The 27,955-nt window shown below is 35.2% G+C and overlaps 2 protein-coding genes across 2 annotated transcripts; one reads left to right on the top strand and one right to left on the bottom strand.

The window, feature by feature from the left end:
• Positions 1-160: 160 nt before the first annotated feature.
• On the bottom strand, positions 161-27,955 carry LOC100370889 (melanopsin-like). Its single transcript, XM_006811963.2, has 2 exons — positions 27,508-27,955; positions 161-735 (listed from the first exon to the last, which is right to left on the bottom strand). The coding sequence occupies exons 1-2, from the start codon at positions 27,953-27,955 to the stop codon at positions 161-163; spliced, it is 1,023 nt and encodes a 340-aa protein (XP_006812026.2).
• Positions 5,478-7,414, top strand: LOC146734036 (uncharacterized). The gene is made up of 2 exons (XM_085508325.1): positions 5,478-6,142; positions 6,722-7,414. The coding sequence occupies exons 1-2, from the start codon at positions 5,494-5,496 to the stop codon at positions 7,210-7,212; spliced, it is 1,140 nt and encodes a 379-aa protein (XP_085364451.1). The 5' UTR covers positions 5,478-5,493; the 3' UTR covers positions 7,213-7,414.

The following is a 27,955-nucleotide window of genomic DNA, read 5'->3' as shown; positions in this document are numbered from 1 at the left end:
CGGTAGGATGAAAATACCCAGTGCAATACTGCAAAATCACGGAAAGCTGTAAACGTATGGCGTTACGATGACAGATGTATAATAATGTTAGTTATTGTAATGATATAGCCATAGAGACGTTCAAATTCAAGGCATTTTGATTTTGCTACTTGCCACTTCTTCAACAGTTCTTAAATAAGCGCTTATATCCCCACCGATAGCGCTTGTTCATTAGTCCATACACAATTGGATTACAACAACTGTTAAAATACCCTAGCAAAAGTGTTGCCATGTCAATCGGTCTTGGAACTGGCGTTGAGGAGTAGATACTCCAGAACATTGTGGCACAAAATGGCATCCATGATATCACAAACAACGTTATAACTACGAGAAAGGAGAATGTCAACTTCACATCTTCTTCATGCCTGCGTTGACGGCGCTTTCTTTGGGCAATCGAGATTTTATGGGAGTATACAGCGCCCGCTATTGTCGAAACTTTCAACTGAATATCATCATCAGAGCTGGGATCTTCGCTTGAAATTCGCCGACGACTTCTACGGACTTCCCGCATTATCTGGACATAGCAGAAAGCCATCACAGAGCAGGGTCCGCCGAAACAAACACCCACCATAAAGAACGTGTAGGATTCACTACTCTTCCAGGAGCAGAAACAGAACGACTGTCCGGGTAGATATGAGTATACAGACCAGCCAGCTAATGGAGGGCTCGCCAATACCATTGATATTATCCATACCCCTAAAAATAAAAAAAAAATATTGTGTTATGCTGGAACTTACATTTCTTTAAAAGATATATTGTCTATAATACAAAAAAAATTGAAGAACTTCTAACTAAAGATGGTAATATGTTAAATAACAGGTATTGTTGAGTTTATGTATAGATTTTCATTCTCTGTGCTTTCCTCTCGAACGCAATGTATGATAGCTCACTTCAACTATGTCAGAATCGTGCGCTAGGGTTAATTTTTGATGAGCACGTGCATTGTTAATTTGAGCAGCTGCAATTATATGTCAATGAGACAATTCTAAACTGGTTGTTTCACTGAAAACTTTGAAGGTAGAAATGCTTAAAAGTACTGAAAATGATCCATATATACAATCGGGTCGCTACTTGAACATTTTCCGCTACTTGAACATCAGTTTGAAGTAAAATGGAATATACTTTTTGCCTTATGATGGGGTCTGGATTTTCGCGTTTTGGCTAAACAGCCCTACCAATGGAGCTACAAAAAGATGCTCTACCATATCAGTAACCTGATGACTAATAGGACATCTCATCCAGTTCTGACGATTCGTAGCGGTGTTTGCGCACAGGTTTCAGTTATATTCAATAGAAATGCAGGATTCAATCATCTGACGCATTTCACGATGGTGTATTATTGAACGGACGAGAGGAGTGGTAGCTGGTCGAGGTGTAATTTTTTATATTGTAAGACTATATAACAGGTTGTTAAACTAAACATTGCTCCAACCCCCTATCCATCTTGTCACACACTGTAGTATTTTGTAATTGTATGCGCCTTTTGTGAAAATTCCCTTTTGTTATTTGTTTTCAGTGTAATAACCATTGGCGTTTTTTGTTATACTCAAGCATACATAAACACTAAACATGTAATTTTGGAATCAAAAGCGATGACAGAATCTTGCAATACTTCCGACAACCAACCCGAATATATGCGTCGATACCTGAAAACACTTTGTCATACAATATCATATACTCGAAACAAACCGGGGTTGAAGGTACTGTTGAAGTACTGAGGTTCAACTTACAAAAACTAATAATATGGATATTTTTACATCTTTGAATTTATTTAACTCCTATACAACAAGTGTTAACTAAAATAATAGCGTAAAATATACCGTAGGATACTTCATTTTCGCTATTTGCGCTGAAGGGATGATTCCGTGAAAATAAAATCCAGCGAATATACTTGTTTTCCTATATTCCACATTAAACTCATCAGAAATCAGTGAAAATAAATTCCATACAAAATGCCCAAAAAGCTTTTTCAGCGAAAATTAATTCTGGACCAGCGAAAATAAAGTATTCCGCAGTATACTGTAAGGTTCAATAATTTCACCTGAAATTTCGCTGAAAGAAAGATTCAGTGAAAAAGAAAATACCCTGAATTATTTTACATCCAACTCATGATAAATCAGTGAAAATAAATTCTATACAAACCAGTCAAAAGGTCCTTTCAGGAAAAATTCAATCTAGCTAAAATAAAGTTGTTTATAGTGTGCATGTTATTGCAAAACACGTATAGATTATTATGATTACGCGTAGGTATGTACTCTCAACTTTAAGTTCTCTATTTTTTTCAACTCTCATTGTATGTGTAGCAGTTTTTAGTAAATATACATATGCTTTTACGACATGATGTTACGTAGTTTTAAAAGCGCATGATAACATGTATCATCAGCCAGCCGGTGGTACATATAGTCGGCTGTTTTCCGTTTGTTTATTTTAAACGGCCACAGGAAAAAATATTTCGCGTTCATCCGTTTAATCGCATTTTAAATGGATCAAGAAGTCAGAAAACAACTATCAATTGTATGAAAGTCTAGAAAATAAACGATATTTAACCATTATATAGAACAATATATTGAGAATAGTTCATAACCAAAAACTTGTATGATGCCATACATTATGCCAAAATTATATGATACTTTTTTTTCGGATGATCACTCTTTTCGACACCTGCGCAAGTATTATTATCTATGAAATAAATAGTCATTTAGACGGGATAAAAAAATAACAAAATAACCCATAGTCCGTTTATTTTTTTATATTTTATTTTATCAATTATCTTTCCTTTTTAATAAGAAATTCGGGTGTTATTGAATTACACTTCTCCAGAATTTCTCAAGATCTGTCTTTAGCAGAGATCAATGAACCGCGTGTTACAGTAATTCAAATCATACCGCCTCAGAACAGGGTTACGCCATTAAACAGTGATTACGCGAACATATTTGTCTAAATTGCTTTCAGTTTCAATGCGTAATGTGATACGGTCTTATTCTACGTATATGTCTGGTAGGCTATGACGTATAATTCTAACATTGGGGTGATTCAAAGGACGCTGACCTGCAGCGTCAATGCGGGTTTTAATCCCAGGTCACATCTGCAGGTCGAAGGATAACTTTTGCTGTTTTTTAAGTATGGACAGATTTCAGTTAGCGCGTCGCTCTTTGCGTAACGAGACGCTTTTCAGCGGCAGCGGACCGATTGTTTCAAGAAGCGCACCAATTTTGTTTTCAAGTAGCGGATCGATTGTATACATTGGCCAACGTAGCAAATACTGCTTTTGTTCCCCACCGTTCTGTGAGAGTTTCAACGAACAACATAGTATATTTTTCATACAAATTAGATTCACCAAATTAGAAAAATATATATGCATAATTGAGATCTGTTTTTTATATAGATAAAACCAAATGCTATATTTGCGAGTATATAATTGGAAAATATGATTTTTTTTTCGTTGGCAGTTAAAGCATTGGTTCATGTAGGTTCGTGATAATCAAAAGGTTGTAAGCAACTGCTAGCCTCAGGGTTCTGTACAGCGTATCTATATATTGGAAGGGGATGGTGAACATGTATCTGAACGCACCGGTATATTCAATCTTACTATGAGGCTACTGCGGGGATGCCACAAATTAAGCGCGAAGACGGTACAAGGGAGTTTTGATGGACGCGTAGCAAAGCCGGTCGATGTGACCGTGGTTCTATCTGTCTGCGAACAGCCTTATTACTGCGAACATTTTATAATTCGCTCGGTTTAAATTCTGAAATCCGCTGAATTAAATAACTTATATATTTAAAAGTACACTTAGAACTCATTGCTTCTTAATTGTGAATTACAAATCCCCTCAGTGAATAAGGTTAGTCTGAATCTAGAAATCTGATTGGCAAGGTCGAATGTAAAAAAAAAATTATACCTTGTATTGTAATTTATTTTGCCGAAAGTTGGCAATAAGAAAATAAAATGTGAAGCTTACGTGATCAAAGTATAGGTCAAAAGCCAAGCAGACAAAGTACAATCAGCATATGTTTTAGCAAGTGCCATTCTAGCCATCTAACATTCAATTTTGTTAATTGATATTTTGTATTACTTGCAATCCCACTTAATGTGTGGAGTTTCAGTTTAGCTATAGCTTTCATATAGTTGAATCTAGCTAAATCTATTTTTTTAGGATGTTCATACCAATATACGAACACTTACATGTTACAGTATGACACTGTTCGTGAATGTCCGGGTATCCTCGCAAAACAACATTTTTTTCACTGCAAGTACGAACATTTAGGTAGATCTTTTTTCAGGAAAAAATATTCTGTCCATTACATACAAGAAGTGGGATAAGTTATATAATTCTGCAGTGAGTAGAGAAAAACAACAAAGCACACTTTTACAAATATTACAGCGATAAAGCAGACAAAAATAACTACGATAACTATTCTGTTATTATTATTCATAGGGCTTCATGTCCTACAGACATGGATGAATCTATGTATAATGCTACATTTTACAGTATAACTGGATTTGCTGTTGTACGTGATGCTGAAAGAAGAGATAACGTTGCTGTACGAAAAGTTCACATCGCCGCCGAGAGTTTATTTATTTATTTATTTATTTATTTATTATCATACATATTTTTATAATTCACTTGAATGTATTTATTGACTTAAGCCATTTATTTATTGATTCCCCTCTATTATTTAAATTATATGGCGAATAAATATTATGAATATTCATAAATTATTTATTAGTAATAAATTATGTAAGTAAAAATTATGACTGCCTTGTATATTAATGAATTTTAAATCACGTGACCTTCTGAAAATGCGACATAGTTCAATACATACAAGACAGTTTGCCACTAGTTTGATATGAAGTTTTACATCAAAAAAAAAGAATAGTTGTGTTTTTGAAATAGTTTGTCACTATAATTTCAATTACATCGAGATTTAATTATTTCCTTCTCCTGTACTACATGAATGCCGAGTATGAAACATTCTGTATAATCAAAACAGCGAACACATGTTACTGATGTTTGCCATTGATCAGAATGCTACATATAAGTAATAAATCGGGAGAGTGTTGGCATTGGTTCATCTGCACATTAACAACGACGACAACGTGTGACGTCACCAGGTGATTGTCTCATCGAGTGCGGACATCCGTGAGTACTGCATATTAAAACAAAATTTGGGGACAGTGTGTTGTATTATACCAAATTATATTACTTACTGTCGTACTGTAAGTGTATTTAGCTGCTGGCTATTACGCAATTCCGGCTTTAGTGCGGAAGTCATGGCAATAATACTATTTGGAAAACGTCACACTTTGAAAGTTAAGAAACAGAGTCCTTGTGGTCGCCAATTTTGAGTAGCCCAGCAGGAAATACACAGAAAGTGATTGTGTTCTAGTAGCCTCACGCACCTATATAACTGTACATTCACCAGACTTTTCATTTTGACCGAGACTACAGTACTATGCATATACAAGGTGTTATTTTTGTTTTGACGTTGGTCAGGTTACCGACAATTCCATGTACCCGTCTACCTGTCAAGACAGAGGTAGTTCACCTTAGTCCCGATGAACTAAACTACGCAACGACAGACTCGATGGACACTGAAGAGTATGACCATCATGAAGGGGAAGTTATTCCTAGAACAATGAAGACAGGGCTCGAAGATGATACTGAGGACACATTAGACACTGCAAATGATGACGACAATATTAAACGACGTAGAAAGGAGTGTCGTAATTGGTACGCACGATTTCGCCAATGGGACGCAACTGTGATTAAAACCCATTGCAGACGCATTGTGCGGAGACCACCTAATACAGTCAACAACTACGAAATCCCCATTGACCAGCTTTCTCCTTCGCCCATCACTAGCACGGCGTCGCAGCACGACGCTAAAGCCGCGTTTGAATACACAAAGCAGGACAAAACCACAACCACGATCCCATCCGACCTCTGCAGCCAAGAGTTGAAGGAGTTCTGCAGTGCTTCACAAATGCAAGAATCTCTGAGAAATAGGTGGTTGATAACACAGTTTTGTGATACAAACAATATCACGTGTGACGGTGACTTGACCAACCCTTTAGATCACGCCTTCCCGAGCCATTTCCCAAGTAAGTAGAAAATATACGTGACACACCATCTTTATGTAGAACCAAGTCTACATTTACATAGTTACAGGGAAGAACTTTAATTTTACATTTGTGAAAGTGGAAACAAAATCGTTCGCAGATAACAGCATTCTATTTTGCGTTGTTTTTTTAAACCACAAAACCTGAATGTTTACCTAAAACTTTTAGTTCGAGTTGATTGGTAGATCGTTCCAACTAGTAAATATTCTAATTATAAAATTTGAACTTTGATGGACACATAACTCACCCATCATCACAAATTCGATCACACTCTGATGTGAGTAGTGAGTATGGTTGACTTTTATATTTTATATTCATTGATGCTGTACACGCAAATTGCAAATTGAGTTATCAAGAATACTAAGTACACCTTATTGCGAACAAATCAGAATCATGTATACAACTTAGATACTTAAGAAAACGACTATCATGGCTTGCATCTAGTCAGTTGTTCAAAAATAAAATTACCCCACATTCCATCTTCCAAGCCCTCACGTTTTCAAATTATTCCTTAGACTTTAAAACCATATTTCTTTATGATATGTGTTTCATTATTTACAGAACATTACACTAGTGCTCAAAACGAATACGATGTGTACTTCGATGTTGGCAATGTTTATGGTACATCGGTCAATTATGTGGTCTACATCCCCCAGGGCTCTGTCACGTTAGCTGATACTGCGGAACCACTGATTCATAATGTAACTTCCGGTCACTCCACCACTTTACATCATGGCGCGGTTTCTGAAGTTCTAACCAAGGAATTCCGGTTCATGTGGATGGGATTTATGGGCAACAGCTCGGTATACATTAAACCTTCCGCCGTGGAGAATATCGGTAATATTACGTGTCAAAAATACAATGTGACTGAAATGATGAACGAGAGCATACTGAATCGGGAAGTGGAGACAAAGATAAACTTCAAGTTAGAGGCAGTCTCTACAATAGCATCGGAAGATGAAGTAGCAAACGTAACTCATTCTTGTGTCCCTGTTACTGAGTTGTTTCTTGGCATCGAGCCAGCGACTAAAGGTGAATCTATCATTGTTTAGAATTGAGACAAACGTATATATCCACGAATGATTATTCCGAAAATAACACATGCTCCTTTATATTTAAACTATTTTATGGTTAATATTTTCTATTATATATTCAAGAAACGTTTTTATAACATCATTTCGGTTTCTTCATAGTTTTATTCTTTCAGCATTGTTTTTCATCAGCGATTTACGTAATAAATGCAAATACAATCTAGTTTATGGAAGTTTAAATCATCCATTTTCGTGGTATTTTGAAAGAAGAAATTCTGCCAATCACCCTTAGATCCAGAGTGGGATCTCACCCATATGCCTGACTACTAAATCTTAAGGTTGGGGAGGGATATCAGAGATATGATGGATCAGGGTTGTATGAAAGCATCAGCCACTGGTTTGGTCAATTAATCTTGGAGTCGGAGTGGAACGTAATATAAATGTAAACGAGTAGCGTACGTGAGATACTTCAACATTCATCATGGTACATGATATAAATTAGTATTAGTGGAAACAAACTTTATTTAATGACCCCAATTCAATAAAAAAACAATATTAAATTTCAAAGGCGCGTGCAGGACGTTTTCATAATAAAATAGAATTGGCAATGTAATTTGAACATTTTTGATTCCCCCCTTCAAATACTAGCGCGAGGAAATAGTCTTGCATGTTTTTTTATTTTAAATCACATGACCTTGTGAAAATGCGACATCCTTCAAATAAATGCAAGACAGTGCCCCTCTGCTTTGATATCAAGTTTTACATCATAGCGGGAATAGCTGTGTTTTTGAAATCGTTTGTCTGAATATAACCACACTAGGATGACCAAATCTTACCGAAATATTGCTTTAGACACAAATGAATAAACAAAGTGATAGGAAACAGGTCAAATATCCTTTAAAATGCGATGTGAAAACTAAGGGTTGAGTAGTCGCCATTTTGTTGAAATCGATCGCGCAGTGTGGAACGTAGAACATTATGACGCACGACGCACAGTATTATGAGAAATGAAAAAAATACAATCATGCAAGAGATGCCGTCAGGCTTAGCTTCATAAGATGCGTCGTATTTGACATTTCCCCAAGAACATCCTGTCATATTGTACCATAGACGTTCGCTGAACAAAATTGGATTTAACTTAGATGGTGCCCCTGGAGACATGAGTTATTATATGGTATACTATCATGTATTACGCTATTATCCGATTTGAAGGACTAATTGAATCGCGTTGTTCAGGCATTGACAACTACTAACGGACCTACATGTTCAACCAAAGACACTATAACAGTGTATTTGGTTCAACGTGTATTTGGTGGGGCGCCGATGACGCCTCTGAAGTGGCCGGACAAATAGCTCACAGCATAACATTTCTTGTTAGCTCAATGATAACATTTACATCAACAACTTCGTAATTACAATAACATGCATAGAGATTGGACAAACAACTCGGGGTTAGCACCTTGCATTTGCATAAACCCATGACTGACAGCAATTATGAGCAGTCAAAACGACTGTTTGTATCATGCTTTCCCGTAGCTTTTACGCGGAAATCTCACTGACATCGCTTCGAACATGTAAATTAACATCGAAATTGTATCGCGGATACATATTCATGCTTGTGTGCGACATGAAAAATAACGCATCACAGGCGTTCAGATTATCAAAAAGTGTGATTTTGGAAGCACCCCAAAGCGATGTTTCACCCTTGAGGGTCATTTGCGTACTGAAAACTGGCGGCCATCTTTCCTTTTATATACCCGGAGGCGCGATTTAAACTTTTCTGTAATCATATATTCTGTTTCAGTGGTTTTGTACAACCCATAAAGCGGGAGGATCGTCACCTGCGCACACGCGGGAATTCAGGCCCAAGCGATGATAACAACAATCACTAACGCAAAGGCTCGTGGGTAAACGCTTGTTTGTAAACAAAGACACGCTACGGCTATCTGACGCATGTGCAGGCGACGACTCCCCCGCTTTAAGTGGTGTATTGCTCCCCGTTGTCAAGTATTATGAAATGCTTTCGCTTTATGTCTGTGTTTAATTTGAGAAGGCACGTTCAGGAAATATGCCGCGCACCTACTTGAGTTGTGTACGCCTGTGGTTATTCGATTGTTGCGGAGAGTCGTTGACCAGTTTGTGCATTCGCATGTTGAGACAGAATGGAATTAAGCGGCGTATGAGTAGAAGAGTGGCTCGGAGTTTGATATACACTGCCATTTTGATCTCGACAAGTTTCAAACACCAAAACATGCTGAAAGGTCACCATAACTGTTACACTATACTTTGCAAATACATTGAGATATAATCCCAAATTCTCATCACATTAATTCCTGCTTCTGTATTACATGAATGCTGAATACGCAACATTCTGTACAATCGAAACAGCTGACACATAACTGCGTGTTCCTGATGTTTCCTATTGATCAGAATGTTACATAGTATATATAATAGATAGGGAGAGTGTTGGCATTTGTTCATCTAGACATGTGATAGTAGCAGCGATAGATTTATAGAATTATACTCGGTCTGGCGAATAAGTATTCCCGGCAATCGTTGAAGACATCAATAGCTGTAAATACCATTTTAAAAATTTGTAATAACACATTTGCTGTGTCATTATTGCCAATTTGTAATGACCATCGCAGAAATGTAAACGCTGAAAAATCTAGCATATGCGCAAGTAAAAAAAAGATGGCCATGAGGTTGCGTCCAGAACTTCGAAGAGCGCCATCTATTAAAATCCAATTTTTCCAAGTGAACCTCTTTGATTATAGTACAAAACCCGTAGCCCGGAAGTAAATGTACGCCACCAGCTGAGAAGCCCGCACGATGACTTTATATGTCATTTCCATTGTAGCATGCGTCATGCGTAATCAACCATTTTCTACGGTTTCTGTAGCTTGACCGATTTAGATTCTTAGTTTTGCATCACATTTTATGTGACATTAGCCTTGTGTATGATCACTTATAAGCAATATTTTAGCACTATTATTCGGTTATATTTATACAAGCAAATTTTTCAAAATATTGCCGCTTTATACGTTCATTTCGTTGTTGATATATGGTGGGTGACATGAATCTTAGGGTTTGGGAGGGATATCAGAGATATGATGGATTAATTCATGTATTTTAGTCAATTAATCCCGGAGTTGGGAAGAAACATAATATACTTACAAGCGAGTATGCCTCAGAATACAAATCCTTGACATGCTGAGCCGTAAACAACTCACAATAATATGAATTTACTAATGCACTTAGCATTTTAACATTTTTGATTCGCATTTATATGGTAATATCACACAAATAAGTATGGGTATGAGTTCATTTCATTGCTTTTTAAAAATTGACTTTTCTTGATATTTGGTGCGGAGAAGCAAGTGCCTAGTCACTTCGAAATCAGTGGCATCACTTTATGGTTATTATGGATTTCATATATCTTAATGTAGTGTAGTGTAATTGCCATGTGTTTTGTTTTGGTTGTGTGGGATGCCTCGGAAATTAAAGTCAATTGCATTGCCTTATAAAGGGTATCCATCCAATCTACTGACTGCAGTTAGTAAATTAGTGGTCTTACAACGTGCAACCTTCGATGGCATTAATCTGACATACAAGCGCTGCTGTGCACTAGCCAAATGGTGACCTGATACCCTCCAAATGCACCATAATAAATACAAGCCATGCATGTAAAGCCCACGCAAGTCAAGGTGAAATCTTTTGCTCAGAGTATGTATGACACATAATCAATAGTTGGATAATTGAGCTGAAATCGCTCACTGTGGAATGTCCCCGTACCATCAGAAGTAAATGTGAAAAATACAATACAATACATTCTGCAGTTTGCACTATATTGGATTCACTGGAAACACATCAAGCCATCGTTTCCCTAGTGGCCAACAAAGTCAGTAATAAGGAAGCCCCTCCTGAACCTGCAACTGAAATATGCAAACCCGTAACTTTGGGTAGGCCAGATTTGAAATCAGCCTGCAAAAAAACCTACTGTAGATGGTGGACAATTACGCTCCAGTTGTGAAATCTATATACTTGAAAGTTTTTGAAATTACTGCTTGTCACACTACTAGTGAGAGTTTATGACCAGAGATATTCAGCGCGAATCATTCACCTGTTATATATTCGTAGTAAGATCGCTACTGGTGACCGGGACTGCCAAATTACGTTATGCTATACTTTTGCGAACTTTTTAAATTGAAATCTTGACCCTTCTCCAGTTATTATTGAATTGATATGTACGTTATAGGAACAACTGTGCAGTGGTAACACTATCCTGTAAATGGATGTGCACTGTGCCCGTGACATTATATGATTACAACTATTCACCTGATACCTTGTGGTAATGACCCCTTGTTATGTTTGAAAGAGGCTATAGCTTACTAGGGTTTGAGTTTGCAGTGAATCTTTGCAACAATCGAATATATTTCCTAAACATATCTGTCCGCTTTCTCTGAAACCAACTGAAATTGGAATGGCTTATATAACTCGGTATCTGTTTTGAGTCATCCGCGCGATGTCTTTCATCTGTATTGTATTTGTGATGTAAATGATGTCTGAATTTAATTATACTCTCTAAGCGCGACTGACTAACTTCTTTTTCCGTTTTGTAAGAATGTTTTCGCATGACGGGTTGTGACGTCATTAATTGAGTTTTTTTGTAGTTTTTCTGACAGCTGTTTTAATAGCCCTTTCTTCGATTCTGCATTTTCAGCTACGCTCCCAGATCCCACATCGATTAGTTTGTGCACCTCAATCTAACTCGTGTTAAGAAATGACCAAACGAAACATTCGCGAGTTCAGCGATTGATGAAATGGAAAGTACTTCAAAACTGAGATGGCTACCTGTATTCACTGAAACAGACCTAGAAGTAATTTACATATGTAGTGGGCGCACTACTTATATATAGGCGATGAATAATGTTGCTAGCTTAGACATCGGATACATGAAATGACCACATAATGGAGTGAATATTGTACCCTAATTATGTGCAACAGTACTCTAAATCCCGTCATGCAACAGTGAAATGGCTAGTATTTCGGCGCAAATTTAATCTCTTGACATACCAAAGCATTTGTAATTTTATAGTATTGCAAAAAGCTGCAACCCCCATTTTAAAGTAGTGCGATCCCATTTTAAAGTAATGAATAGAGTTTGGGGGTATGTCGTCGTCTTGTAAAATAAACTATAATCTACTAAGAACATTGTATTTTCTTGGCGAACTATCGATGAATTTAGCTATCATCCGGTAACCCATTCACGTCATATCGTGAGTTCAATGACGACATACATATTGCCAACAAATACTATTATACACTGATTAAGTAATTACATTTTTCTTTAATTTATAGTTCATATGATATATCAATCTATATCACAAATAATTCATAATTTAACACTATCTGTAGCAAATGAATGGTAATCAATGTATTAAGCGCAGACGTTTCCGTGCATATACAATCTGTGTCAGAGTGGTGTTGCAATAATTATGTTTTGTCGTCTTAATGTCAGAAATGTAACAATTTACTAATGGGGAGCGTTCAATATAGTTAATCATTTCGCCGTGTGTAAGCGCTGTTTAGTACTAATTGAACCCTTTTATTCACACAACAACTGTGAGGTAAACATGCACAATCGTTTCGTGATACATTCACGCGTACTGATTAATCCCATTCACCGAACACTAACTCAATTTAAAATATGAATTGTTTGTTTTCTTGGCGTGGGTTTTGCGCGTGAAAACTCGATTCATCGAGAGGAATGCTAATATTTGCCCTATTGTATGTCTCAGACTGGTACGCGTATCGCAGATTATAACACTGTTCATCGAACATTATGTTTAGGTAATTTTTCAGCTGGTCAAATTTTTTCACCACTGGTTCCCTCTTTTCATCACACTTACCTAATATTCGGACAAAAATCATAAATTTTCTTTTGAGTAAAAACTTAAAATTGACTCAAATTATTTCCAAAATTAGGGTTCATTTCCAGAAATATTAAATACTATAAAATAAAATGCAGGAAAATGTGGGCGAGAAAGTGTGGTTGTGAAAAGGTTAATACACTAATATCCGATTTAACGGTTTGATTACATAGTGTATTTATGAAGAATTTATCAAACAAGAAGTTTCGTCAGTGCCTCTCATATTTTTCCCAACGTCGTTAAGTTAGTTAATATAGTTCTTTTAATTATTTCAAGTATTGAATTGTACAATAATTTCAACTGTTGATTAATAGAACCCATAATTGATCTGCCAGCTAATCGATTTCAAAATTACTTTAACATATGCTCTAGGAAATAGTCCTAATAGGTAATATGGTAGTTAATCATATCCTAATCGCAATTGCGCACACAAGATAATATATTCGTAGATGACTCAGAAATACACAACTAAATCAGTAGGAGAAAGTGATATGGACTTTTAAGCATATACAAGAGAGTCGCTTGGCAAGAACATCTTTGTTCAATCTAATGAGACCACATGATCTCTGCAATATAGTTAATTTATTCTAACAAGAACTTACAATACATGTAAACCGCAATTGGATACGTATATTTAAAAATCCCTTTCATGGATCTAAATTGACAGACCATGTATTTCTCACCTTAGGGTTTAACCGATTGGTCCTGAGTTAAAGTGTCTGCTTTTGAGACCAACACGTCCTGCCGCTCACGTTTTTTTGTAGCATCTCTTACTCAGGGGTCCAGGGTCAAAAATGATATAAAATTGTCATTACAATTGTTAAAATAGAAAGATTACAAAAAATGGTGGAAATCACAAAACTCTTGCTCAACATTAAACTCTCTACACAGGAGTGAGCTCAGTCAACCACATACAAGAAAACACTAAAACAGCTCACATTGAACATACGTATATAAAGATTCTCTGATATTGGTGCATCGTGATCATTCTGTCGACTGCTGTTAAAACGCCACTAGCTGCATTGTCATTCTTTCTGATCACAAATGCATGACGTACAGTAACGTAAGTCTGCAGCAATCATATCGATTGCCCGATTTCAATATCCTTGAATTACTCTCTATGTTATACTATTATTAACTATAACTGCGTCTGCATCATTTATTTCTTGATTAATGCACCATAATCTATCATACGCAACGTCTCACAGTTTTTCTATTGCATTTTGAAGGATTTCTATTTGTACTGTGCGATGATTAACGCCATCAGACTGCACCTAAGATTGACATATGACACACTTTAAAACGTCAGGCTTCAAGGGAATATTTCCTTTTATATGAAAAGTCCAGATCCACTGTATATATAAGCGGCTTCAAAACTTCTAAAATACTAATTTCTATATACTACAATACACCACTACTTCTAGAGACCAATATTATTTTTCAACTTACTATTAAAATGTAACTACGATTAACTGGAAAATAACGAGACAGCAAGTAAACATATGAGCATAATCAAGAAATAATGTGGTTGTATCACTATATGTGGTAATATCATAAAGGGTTTATTGTAATTACAGCTATTCAAATAATATGATCACCAAATATTACTGCTATCAACGGACATACATTTCATGTCAGCTGGTAACTCCTAAATAACCATTTCTGCCAATTAAATCTAAATAATCCGAAATTATGTTGACTTGAGAATAAGTTTCCTAATTAGGATCAAATCTAACCTAGCATATCAATATGTAACCAAACCGTTCACAGGTACACACTGTCTCAATGGAAATACTTTAAACCGGGTAATAAATTCTTGTTGACGTGTTTAATCTATTTGTGTATTACTATATATGCACTGACTATATTGCAGCTATATATATCAACTCATGCACTCACTTGATCATACATATTTTGATTATATGATGTTTCTACCAATATTAATTAAAAAGACTAATAATTATTGCACATACTTACATTCAATTTGGCAACAATCTGTTGTTTGGCTCATTTGTTTTTTCACATTAGTGTTTTTAACAACAAAATGAATGTAGCATAGTTATGCAAGAGTTTTCAGACTGACAACCATTACTTTTCATAAGTTTCGATTGTGCCCTTATCCAAACATATATCTGATACTGTAAGTCGAAACGATTTTAAGCCTGATTAAAAGTAATACACGAATTTACGTAAGAGATACATAGGGGTTTTGTGTTTCTTCATGTAATGGCCAAATTAATGGCAGCAGTAGCAAATTTTCCACCTGGTCAAGTTTTATCAGCGATTGCTCAGGAAATGTTTTTTCAAAAGAGTAAAAGACGTAAGCTCATAAAATGTCTGTCTGATAAAGCTAATTTTATGTAATATATATTAGTATTTTGGACTCAAATCGTCGCTGTTATATATAACAATACGTGCTAATAAATAAGTTTAAATAAACACGTCAATGTATCAGTCTTTGTTATTAACAACAAAGTTATTAAAGAATACTTATAATGAATGCATCTTAGATTGCATACTTTGGGCCCACGTATCATTCATTCAGATGTACATTCATACAGATTCAGATGGTGCTTTTAACACCTTATCTTCAAGAGATACACCCTGTCTACCCGCACAGAACCAGTTCTCTTTATTGTCCATATCGATCTCTTCTACGAAACGCTGGATTAACCGACCACGTACAAGAATGGAAGGCAACATTTATCATAAATTTGAAGCTAAGTTTAATTAGGTTCAATAAGTCAGCTGTCAACGCCACAAAATGCTTCCGTTTGTTTATATTTTTTTGGCCTAGCAATCGGCTGGACGGTCATCTTTAAGAGCTGAGTAACACATTAGTAACCGCTTTATTTCGCGATAAAATGTTTTTGTAAATATTTCACGATTTTCATTGCATCTACAAAAAATCATTATCATCTATCAGTAACATATTTTGAAACTTGACCATTAAAGATAAATGAACACGGGATCAATCTAAAACGAAAAACAGTTCTCGAATACAAGTAGTAAAAGTCTGGCGGTTTGTGATGGCAGATAAACTTGCGGTGTTCAAGCCGCAAGGAAGGAAAATGGGCATGTCTCCCTCCGTTTCTCCTTTCCCGGGCGTGTGTCGCGGTGGGGGGGGGCACTAGTAAGAACTTACCAACGAGCGAGTCACCCAAGGGGGAATTATATTTCACATTGCGCAAGGAGTCCTTTTTATTGGTCGTGCGTTATATTTATGGCCGTGTAAATGAGCAAATGACACTCTGGAATTTATATCTAAATCGTACACAGGATTTAGGAGATTGGGAGGGAAATACTACAATCAAATGCATAATCCAGTAAAGAAAATTTACCATGTAATACTGACAACTCACCATTGTGTTTATTTCTTTTACAAAAACAAAACAAAAACAAACAGGTTAGCGGTCTTGGTACATGCAACTACATAACCATATGTGAGAGAGAAAACAGTTTCTATATTCAAAACGTCAAAATCAAAAGCTAACATCTGAATAATCAGTACTTGCGAGCCTAGTCTAAAAAAATGTTTTTTAAAAATAACATCCCTTAAACGCGCAAGTTACTAAAATATGTTCCAAATCATGTAAATAAAGGAAAGAAATGGCAAAGAAAATCTCAGATGTACGCAACACCGCGTCTTTTAATTATGCTTCTGTAATATTAAAAAAAACTAGTTTGATACGTTACAGAAATACGTGGATGCGGAGATTAGCTTGCTATTTCCGTGTGGGAAGATTTGATTGTCCTTCTTCTTCTATCGCGTAATTCTTCTTCTTCTGACTATAAGACTGTACGACGTTTTGCTTCACATTGCGTGTCTTGTAGCATGATGTTGTGCATGATGCTCAAAGCACTCGCACACACATCGAAGACGCGCCTCCAGGGAATCGTGACGTATAGCTTTATGGTACAAGTCAGACGTCACGATGTACGTTGAATACGGGGGGGGGAATTAATAGAGAGCCCACAAAACATCAGTTGGGTTCAGTCATGACCGCGGACGCACAATCGGATGAATAATTGAATATGTTATTAAAAAGAATAGCATAAAGAGAACACATTAACTTGATACAGAATAACCCACAATTAGGATAGTTGAACGGTGTCACTTTCACTATTATTAAATGAACAATTTCTATCATTATTATGTACTTTTTTCATTGTGATTCATTAAAAATACAGAACTAGAATCATGCATTATGGATTAAATAATTGTCACAGTGACAATCGTGACAGTCCGACTGAAATTGTGCACAACTGATAATATTTTTTATGTTAATAACAATTTTTTTTATTCTGAAATAAAGAAAAAAAATACAGAGCAGATGACAAAATCCCCTCTGGGAAAAAAAAAGTACATGACAAACGCTGTCTGGTATACGGTGGTGAGACAAAAACAAAAACAAGATTAATTTACTTGTATTAAGCCAACCAATTATTTAAGAGCTCCTAGTGATTTAAACGCAATTGCAGAAGGGATTGTAGCATTTCTTCTACAGCTATAAATATAATTTTTGAACAGTGAAATATAATGGTTCAAAATTAGATTGTCATCATTTAAAATACCTAAAATTATATTTACTTTATTACACTCTATTTGTTGAATAATACTACACCCTGTCTGCAATGCATTCCATAATTTTTGAATATGGTGACAGTCAACTAAAATATGTTCAATTGTTTCATTATACAATTGGCAGAGTGAACACAGAGGAGAATTTACAAGGCTCCATTCAAATAATTTTGCATTAACAGGTAGGTATCTATGTAACATTTGAAACTGAAAAGCTCTCATGGCTGAAGCTATAGTTGTCTGAAAAGGAAGTGAAAACATCACATTACTCATTTCCGAGGATACACCATACAGTTCTTGAAATCGGCTGACAATGGTTGGAGTCTCAACAATATCTCTGCATAACAATTTATAAATTTGTTTACTTGTAATTGAATTAATATCTATATAGGAGGACTTGCAATAAATCCTTTCACCATAATCAACCTTTGTATGTCTATTTCTATGAATTATACTTTTCCATTCCTTTGGAATAGCATCTATTATGCCCTGAATTTGGAAAAATTCTACTTGAGAAATACCTTTAGTATTCCAAAAAAACCCAATTGTAAAAGTTTCCATTGGTGTCAATTAAATCCCCAATCCTATGAATATTTTTGTTTGCCAATCCCCGAAAATACACTGATTGGTTAGCAATCTTTAAACATTTATTATTCCAAAGTATCTGGCTATCAATTTGCTGTACCGTTTCAGTAATTATATGGGTAATTTTTAACCAATCTTGTAAAATATCATAATAGAAAAGTGGGACCTTGTTTAACAACTCTTTAATCTCAATGTTACACAAAAAAAAATATTACTCCCAAAACCTTTTAAAACTCTATTCATAATAGTTTGCCATCCAGCAAGACCACCAGAGATAAATTTTTTAACCCATTTTATTTGTTGTGCCTTTATGAAAGAGTCAACTTCAATCATATTAAGACCCCCATTTTCAATACTGGAGATCAATGTATTCCTTTTAACTTTGTCTCTCCCGTTCCAAATAAACTTAAATATAATCTGTTTTATCTCTTTGATAACTAGTTTTGGTGTAAGAATCATTGTTACTATAAAAAGAAACTGTGAAAGGCCGAATGTTTTCAAAATTTGAATCTTACCAATAATTGAGAGTGATCTTTGAGACCACAGATTACATATTTGTTTCAGTTTTCTTAATTTATTTTTGAAATTTTCTTCAAAGAACTTGTTTTCATCATAGGTTACATAAATGCCCAGTATTTTTATACCATCAGACCAGTTTAAAACAAATTCAGGTTTTTTCTTTGGCTTGTGCCCATAACCCAGCAACAATAATTCTGTTTTATCTTGGTTTAATCTCAAACCTGAACAACATTTAAAATTATTAGTTATTTGAAACAAAACTTTAATTGATGTTGGTTTGATAAAACATGTAATGTCATCTGCATACATTGCCAGTTTAATACATTTCTGAAAAATAATAAAACCTTCAATAGACTTATTGTTTCTAATTGCAATTGCTAACAATTCAATAGCTACAATGAATAGATAAGGAGATAGGGGGTCTCCTTGTCGAACTCCTCTACCCACTTCAAAATAACCAGTTGAGATACCATGGTTTATGACACAAGCAGTAACATCTTTATAAAACATTTTCACCCAATTTATAAACGATTCACCAAAGTTAAAACTCTTTAAGGCTTCAATAATAAACCTATGGTCGACCGAATCAAATGCCTTGTGAAAATCTAGAGACACCTGACATATCATTCTCTTTAGAGTACCACATAAGATCAAGAACTGTTCGTATAGCATCCCCGATGTAGCGGCCTTTTACAAATGCACATTGGTCTGGATGAATTATGGAAGGCAAGACATTAAGCACACGCTTTGCAATAGCTTTGGATGCAATTTTAACATCTACATTTATAAAGATATTGGCCGATAATTTGAGATATGTCTTTTATCTTTACCTTTTTTTGGCAATTAATGTGATGACACCCTGTCTTTGTGACACCCCCAATAGATCTTTATGATATGAATAATTAATACTATTAAGCAAATAACTTCCTATTACTGGCCAAAATGTCTTATAAAAATCAGCAGAGAGACCATCGTTCCCTGGTGTTTTATTGTTAGGCAATGATTGGAGTGCTGAATAACATTCTGACATTGTTAATTCTCTCTCACACTTCTTTTTTGCCTCTGCATCTAAACGGGGAATGTTATCACTTTTAAAAAACAGCTCAGCATTACTGCTATAGAGATCAGTTGGCTTAACAGCATAAAGTTTAGAGTAGAATTCTTAAATACATTTATTTATCTTATATTGGTCACTAATTTCACTACCATCAACATTCAGACGCCTCACTGTTGACCGTGTTTTATTTGTTCTTTCTAAACCTAAAAAATACCTATTAATTTTTTCCCCCATCTCATAATAGTTACACCTGGACCTGATTATTAACCCACGAGTTTCTTCTTCCAAGATGTTTTCCAACTGTAGTTTCAAATCAGTATAAAGTGCCATATCATTCTCATCATCTAATTTTGATTTCAAATCTTTAATTGATTTCTCCAATTCAAGTAATCTCTTTCGTTTATTTTGGGCTTTACTCTTTGTATAGGAAACTGTAAATCTCCTAATCTTATATTTCATGAACTCCCATGCCCCAATGGCATCCCCATCTAGGGTACCCTGTCCCCAAGTTTTAATATTCTGATTCATTTGGTTGACAAAGTCCTGATCGAGACACAAGCTATTATTAAACTTCCAGTACGATGTACCGTGTTTATCTATAGAGTCGTTACTTAAATATAAAAAAAGTGCAGAATGATCTGAGGCAATTGAGGGCACAATATCAACCGATCTTACATTATCCTGTAGGAAGTCTGAGATAAACCAATAATCTAGACGACTTTGGATGACTGGTGATCTCTGGCGCCAAGTATATCGTTTTAAATTGGGAATTTTAACCCTCCATATATCTATCAAATCCAATACTGCTAGCTTTTCATTCACAATATTCAAAATATTTTTGTTGAATCTCAGACTTCCTCCTTGTCTATCCAAAAGTGGGTTTAAACACAGGTTAAAATCACCCCCCAAAATAACTGCTTTATCGCCCTCAGGGTTAAAGTCCTCAATCTTAGAGCAAACTTGATTGAAAAAAGGTACTTTATCAACTGGACAATTGGGTGCATAAATATTACAAAGAATTACATTCATACCCTGAATTGTAACATCCATACAAATTAGCCTACCATTGTTATCTCTAAATGTATCATGAACCATGATATTCAATGATCTTTTGATCATAATACCAACCCCCCCTACCATGACTGGTTCCATGAGAATACACAATATTACCTTTCCAATCATTTGCCCATCTCTGCTCAATCTCTTGTGTACTGTACAATTCCTGTAGCATGATAACATCACTACCATTTTGTTTTAACCAAGTGAATATTTTTTTTCTTTTCAAATAATTCCTAATGCCTCGTACGTTCAAAGACAGGAGCTTAAAAGAAAAACTATCCATTACTCAACAAAAAACAAATTAAACCACCGTACCCAGACAGACCAAAAATAAAAGAGCAGAACAACCTGCACCAAAGTGCATGGTGAAAAAGCATGCTGATAATATGGTGATTATTGGTTGACTTCAAAAAAGAAATTAGACACAATACTTTATCACAACCTTGTGTTCGACCATCGTAAGCATCGATGAAGATTAAAAGTCACCATAGTTAAACTGTACTGCCAGTATTGAAGTAAATGAGTGTTATATGAAGACGACTATTTTTTACTGAAAACATTTGTTTACCCGTGTTTTGTTTTCCGGCACCCCGAAAGATTAATTTGCGACTCGGTTGGATTACATTTCGTCCGAGATATGGCCGAACTTTAGTCAATGCATTCTTCAGAAATACAAGTGATGTCATTGTGATGAATTATTTAATGATCAAAGCATATGTTACTCAAGTGGGAATTTAGCAATCAATACCATACACACGTTTATAAAGACTGAATCAAGATTGAATAAAAGAGAAAACCCCATGGTAGTGATTATACATAAATTACATATAATTAAAATGTGTTTAGCTAATTAATTTTAGCACCATTATATAGTATATATTTATGTTTCTCGTGTTTATTGTCTACTGGAAAAAAAACACAGAAACAGAAAGCATTTATATTATATTGCTATCGTACTGAATGTATTTGAGCTGAGTGGACACATAATGTGCTAAATTGGCTTCAAAAAATCGCAATTATCTTATTATGTACTTACTAAGCATAAACGTATCATAAACCCATAATTATTGAATTTAACAACCCGATTTTTACCAGCACCACCATTAAGCTTTAGAAAATACTTCCCGGTCGTTATAATAATTATTCTGATTACACTAGTAATTGTTTAGTGGAACGATCATATATACAGGTCAAAATAAATTGTTCAAAATTGCTTCCGATTCCATATGCCCCATAATTCCGTAGAAGCAAAAAAAAAGTACATTCATTGGATAATTATGGTGAGGTTAATATAATGCTTTATACACGGATGCATAAGAGAGGTAATTCAAGGTCGCGTCAAAAGTACACCATGTTACGTGCATCATTTGACACAAACCAATTGTTGGCAATGAGAAACAGAATATAGTCTTGGGGAGAAAAATATTCCACTCAGAGGAAATAAAAAATTACAGCGAATTCATCATTGAAACAAATAGCAAACAAGTAAGTAAAGGAAAACAAATATTTTCCATATGTTTTCTGCCATCGCCACAGAGGTTATAATTGTCCAGTCTTAACTACAGTTTTGTATCGTGGAAATGAAGACTGACAAGGTGCACACTTACTGTCAGGCATTTTCGAGCTTAGATATTAGTCAAAGGTCACGCTTTAGAATATTAGACATGCGTCAAAGTTCTGTTATTTATTTAATAGGATTTCTAAGCTTGGTTCAAACCATGATTTTGGTATTCAATAGACAGTGCATGTAACCCCTAATATATATGGAATTTTGTAGAGATGGCTAAACAGATGTAAACCTTTGAATAAAGTCGTCGTCACGTCATATGCACGAGAATACACTAAATAGACAATAATAGATGAGTGAAGGGAAACTCGTTTGGATGCATATAAATATAATTACACAAGGACATAACACAGGGAGACGTAATGCTTTGCTATGCAAAAAATCCAGTTTCCTGTCACTCGTCTATTAATATGTCATTTATCCGCTGATCACGTTTCCCTAGTTACCATCTCTATATTCACATAGAAGGTGCCTGAGCGTCATCCGGTATGCGATTTGATGGCATGATCGCCAGTTCGATCAACAAATGGGATACCTTCTCATATATAGAATTACGATTTGCATTGCGATGAATAGAACTCTAGCGTTTATGATGATACATTTTCTGGCTCGTCTCTGAAGTTTGAACAGTATGCCTCCCTTCGGCAGCGGAAGTTTTCGTTCAGTGTCTCATTTGGAGTACTTTTGCTTTGTTTCAAACAATACCTGAGCAGCAACATGCTAAATTCAAACCACATAGCAATCTGGTTTATTAAGAATTTCCCAGTTTTCTAAACTATCAGCGGCTTTGAATGGCAGAGAACATTGTACTTTTATTTATAATTTTGAGCCGAAAGTGGGCTGCGGTAATCGAATCAATAACCTCCAAGATGCGTGAAAAAGTCACCCCTCGGCAGCTGCAGTTTTCGTTCACTGTTTTAGTGGAAGTACCTTTTCTTTGTTCTAAATAGTACCTGCACAGCAACACACCGGATTATCGCAACGTAGCTGTGAGGTTTAGTAAGAGTTAACCAGTTTCACAAACCTCATGTATGAATTGCATGGAAAGTTGTACTCTGATTTTGAGTGAACAGTCGGCTATGATAATCAAAGCAATAACCTGCGATATGCATGAAAAAGAAAACCAGTGTACCATCTCTAAATTACATACACCATAAATCATAATACACATCGTTGCATGCCTTTAAAAGGAATATATTGGTTAAATGCCGTAGGCGGTGTGATTATGAGATATATACATTGTTATACTTCATTTATGACATCAATTTAATATGATTTATCAGCACTTTTGTATTGAGCGTTTATTGAAATGGTATAAGATTGTGTTTTATTGCAGGTTTAAGACGCAAGACAAACTATCCTGTGAATGTTAATCGAAATGAAAACCACATCCTCCGTTAACCTCGCCATTAGTTTGCATTTGGCCATTGATGTGTTGTAATGAACTACTGCCTGAACTGAATTTGTTTTTCAAGCCGCACCAATGACGTGGCAATTGCCGCGATCGTAAGTACGAATCGTGTGAACCATATTGTCTGTTTGTTTGCATGTAAAACATCATTTTAAAATGTACAGTACTTAATTTCCTTATTTGCATAATACTGTAAATAAAGTTGACGATTATTGTCCTTAAACAATATGATTAAAGGATCGTGAGTTGTAGTAGCGCTAAATTAGCGTAGACTTGACGCATTCATTCTTCGATCAAGATTAAATTTAAGATACCATCGTCTTTGTCTGATTTTATAGGTGTTTTTTATATTACGAAAGATAACGGGAATAATATAACAATCATTAACTTAACGAAATAATCCTGAACTGCAATGTATGACCCTGGCCAAATGTTTGGAGATGCCTGATACCATTTCTGTCGTTCTATCTCTTTTGTTCGCTCATTTGCAAATAAATTGACAATGCATATATGAGCAATCCTATTGATCACCATATAGTAAATATTCATATTTACACAGTCATGCAATTAAACAGTCGCAGTGCTGATAGTAATGCTTAAGTCGGGCATATATATTTTATTTCAACAAAATAAAATCGTATCTATAGAAGCAACACGTCATTTTTTTCCCGTGAGATCTTATAAAGTCCATTATGAAAATAACGCAAATTTCGAAAACATTTTATCAAAATTGTCAACCTCTGACATTGAATAATTAATTATTAGAGAAATATTCTGTGATATTAATAGACAGTTGCATGAGGAAATGTTTTGATAATACTTTGAAATCATAGCATGTATTATACTGGATCGTATATTCGCCTTTGTTAGTATAACACTTGTGTGAAATGTATTCAGAAAGTAAGTATTATTTTGTAATTGCTTTTATTACTATTACATGCCCGTTTTATTAAACAAGCATAATGAGTCGACAGTGTTTTACACCGGGTTAATATTGTGTACCAATCATTTTATCAAGTAGTTTCAATCGAATATAAAGGAATGGTATTGCAAATCCCGGACATTATGACGCATTTTTAGGCAGTTGTAACGCGTTACAAAAAAAATATTTTAACTATTCGGTCATTATTTAGACCTTTTTTCAGGTGAAGTATAATTTTTGTCACCGGATAAATCAGCAGTAGGGTCACTGAAGGAGTCCGGAAGTGTATTCAAACAATTCCTTGAACGCAAATTTACTTTTCCAAAACCACTGTGACAGACAACCCCACATATAATGTAGCGACATGTCTGTACAATAAATATTACTTACAACCCAGTGTATTTACGGCCCACGTGCACTGAACTAAACTTTGCACTAAAAAATAGTTAACGATCGTACATATATATACACAAATAAACTCGTCCAAGACTCGTTCTTTCATTATAGGTCGATAAGTGATAACTAGTGAACTTTTGAGTGAAGTCGAGTTTGAAATAACCACAAATGTAGCTGAATTCCAATTCTTGAAAGCTGCGAAACGAGTAGCTATACGAATCGCCGCAACAATTTTTGACTGGAATTGTTCATTTAGCAGCAATAAAACTCACTAAATTTTCCATGAGGCGTAATCTTGTTACACTGTCGGCCTTTGTTTTCACCGTGATGGTTGCCAGGCGATGAAAATGCCCGGATGTCCGCCCCGAGAATATGAAGTATACATCGCTATGGTTTTATTATGATACTATTACCCAATTATGCCTAGATAAATACTTCAGTATGCTATGACGTCATAAAATATGAAGATTTCTCGAAACTAAAATTATTACAGCAGACAAATTAAGAGTGAAATATAAGCATTAATAAAAATGACAATATCAGAAAAAGATTTGTACAGTTGTTTCTGCCTTTGTGAACAGTAAAACAAGTAAATTTACTTCAGCTATATATATATAAAGTTAACTAATAATGGAGGTAATTTGGCATATATATAATATCTGCCAATGATAGATATGAATAATACGACATTATCGATTTCAAAATGTAATCATCAACCCGTTTCAGTGTCAACTCAATATATGTTATTTAGTAAGTTGTATATCGATTGCCATCCAAGCATATTTTCTCATATATATTTTGTACCAGTACTACTTAATAATAGTGCAATAATTGGAACATTATATTTACTGTTTGTATTGGTAATATAATTACTAATTTTAGTAAAGTGAATTTAAGCTGGTATCTTTACACAATAGAAAATACACATTTCCTGCGCGGAGAAGAAATGTGTTTATGCCGACATCAACTGCCAATATTATATATAATTAATTTAATTATTATTTTGCTTTGTTTTTTTGTTTACTTCACTGTACTGCACAGGTTAAATTAAAACTCCATCTATACGTCCAAATATGGATCATATATACCCTTGTCACCGTCATTAAAAATGAACAATGAGGATTCTTTTCGACGCGACGAACGAGAATGATTGATAGTCTATTTGACCGTGGAACATACATTTCGCGTGTTTGTATTGGTGTTGAGATATAGGCGTCGGAGTATAAAACTAAGATTTATAATCATTACAACTTTGGATTTGTAAACGTGAATATAGTTCCGCGGAAAAAAAAAATACATAAGATATTTAATCGCTGCACATCGACAAACTAAGATGTTTTCCTTATGATGTACACTCGGTGTTTTTTTTTTCAATAAAAGAAAATTGTATGTGAATGTATGAATGCTGAAACAAAAGACAGTATGCAAGTCTACTTGTAAACGTCAAGTACGAGGACATTTCGACTATAGCTATAATCGCCATCGCCTTTGATGGGCGAGAAAGAAGTTGGACTATATTTGAGAAGAAGTCTTCAGTTACCGTCATTTTCTTGTTTTGAAATACTAGATATATGTGGGAATTTACATCCGACCTATAATTTACCTAGTATTTATTATCATTACAACTTAAAGTGTGTATCAAACATTTCGTCTTTGATTATCGATTAAATCGATAAACGTTCATTCGAATATTAATATATACATACGACATGTTTTGACACAATTACGCCTTAAGATTGTTCTCTGCTCGTCTGATATTTTGGAGCTGATGCTTTTTAATCATTTAATGATCCCAATTGGCATCTCTTTCCAATATTAGCGCTTTTATGTTTGCTTTTTTTGCAATACTTATATATAAAATTTCATACAAATACTGTTATTCGGTGTACAATTTTAAGAATATTTGCTGCTAATACCTATATGTAAAATTGTATATAGAGCTACCATTATCCGGGTAAAATTTTAAGCATATTTGCTGCTGAGCCACATTTCTATAATAAATTATAGTTCTATAGAATAACTATTATGCGATGCAAAAATATATGGTACAATCCGCTACGTTACGCGTTTTGTGATGTGGACTCAAGTTGCACCATTTGTACTTGTCCGATTACATGTTAAATGAAGTGACATACTCGAAAATGAATTACACAAGAATACAAGCAAATATAAGCACTTACATTGCTAGCAACGTACTGGTGATATAATACATTTATGATGTTGAGAGATCACGATTCTAAACTGACAATGGTAAACAGAAACATTTTGCAATAAATTTGACTCACCTAGAATCACAAACAAAGTATTTCTGCGACTGTAAATCTGCTTGAACTTGAGAGGACGAACAATTGATATGTATCGATTAATACTGATAGCTGCCAGTGACATGACTGACGCCACAAACGTGACCATGTTGATAAATCCAAGGCTGATACACGATACATCACTAAATATGTTTTCACCCCGAAATATCGTGACTATAGTTACCGGCATATTGACGATCGACACGAGTAGATCCGCGCCACTGAGACAAAGCACAAGAGCGTTAGATGTAGTTCTGAGTACGCGGCTTCGCATCACCACAAGCCAGAGTGAGGTGTTACCAAAAACTGCGACCATGCATATGACAGTCAAAACGAATCCTTCTACCACCCGCTCCTCGTACGGTATCCAAATCGATAAAGATCTGCTTGCATTCAGCGACGCATTCCACCATTCCCCAGAAACACTCAT

The sequence above is a fragment of the Saccoglossus kowalevskii genome, chromosome 15, assembly GCF_978046115.1.
Source record: "Saccoglossus kowalevskii chromosome 15, keSacKowa6.1, whole genome shotgun sequence".
NCBI lineage: Eukaryota > Metazoa > Hemichordata > Enteropneusta > Harrimaniidae > Saccoglossus > Saccoglossus kowalevskii.
Note: the sequence above shows the minus strand (reverse complement) of the source record. Positions and strands in the feature narration are given on the sequence as shown.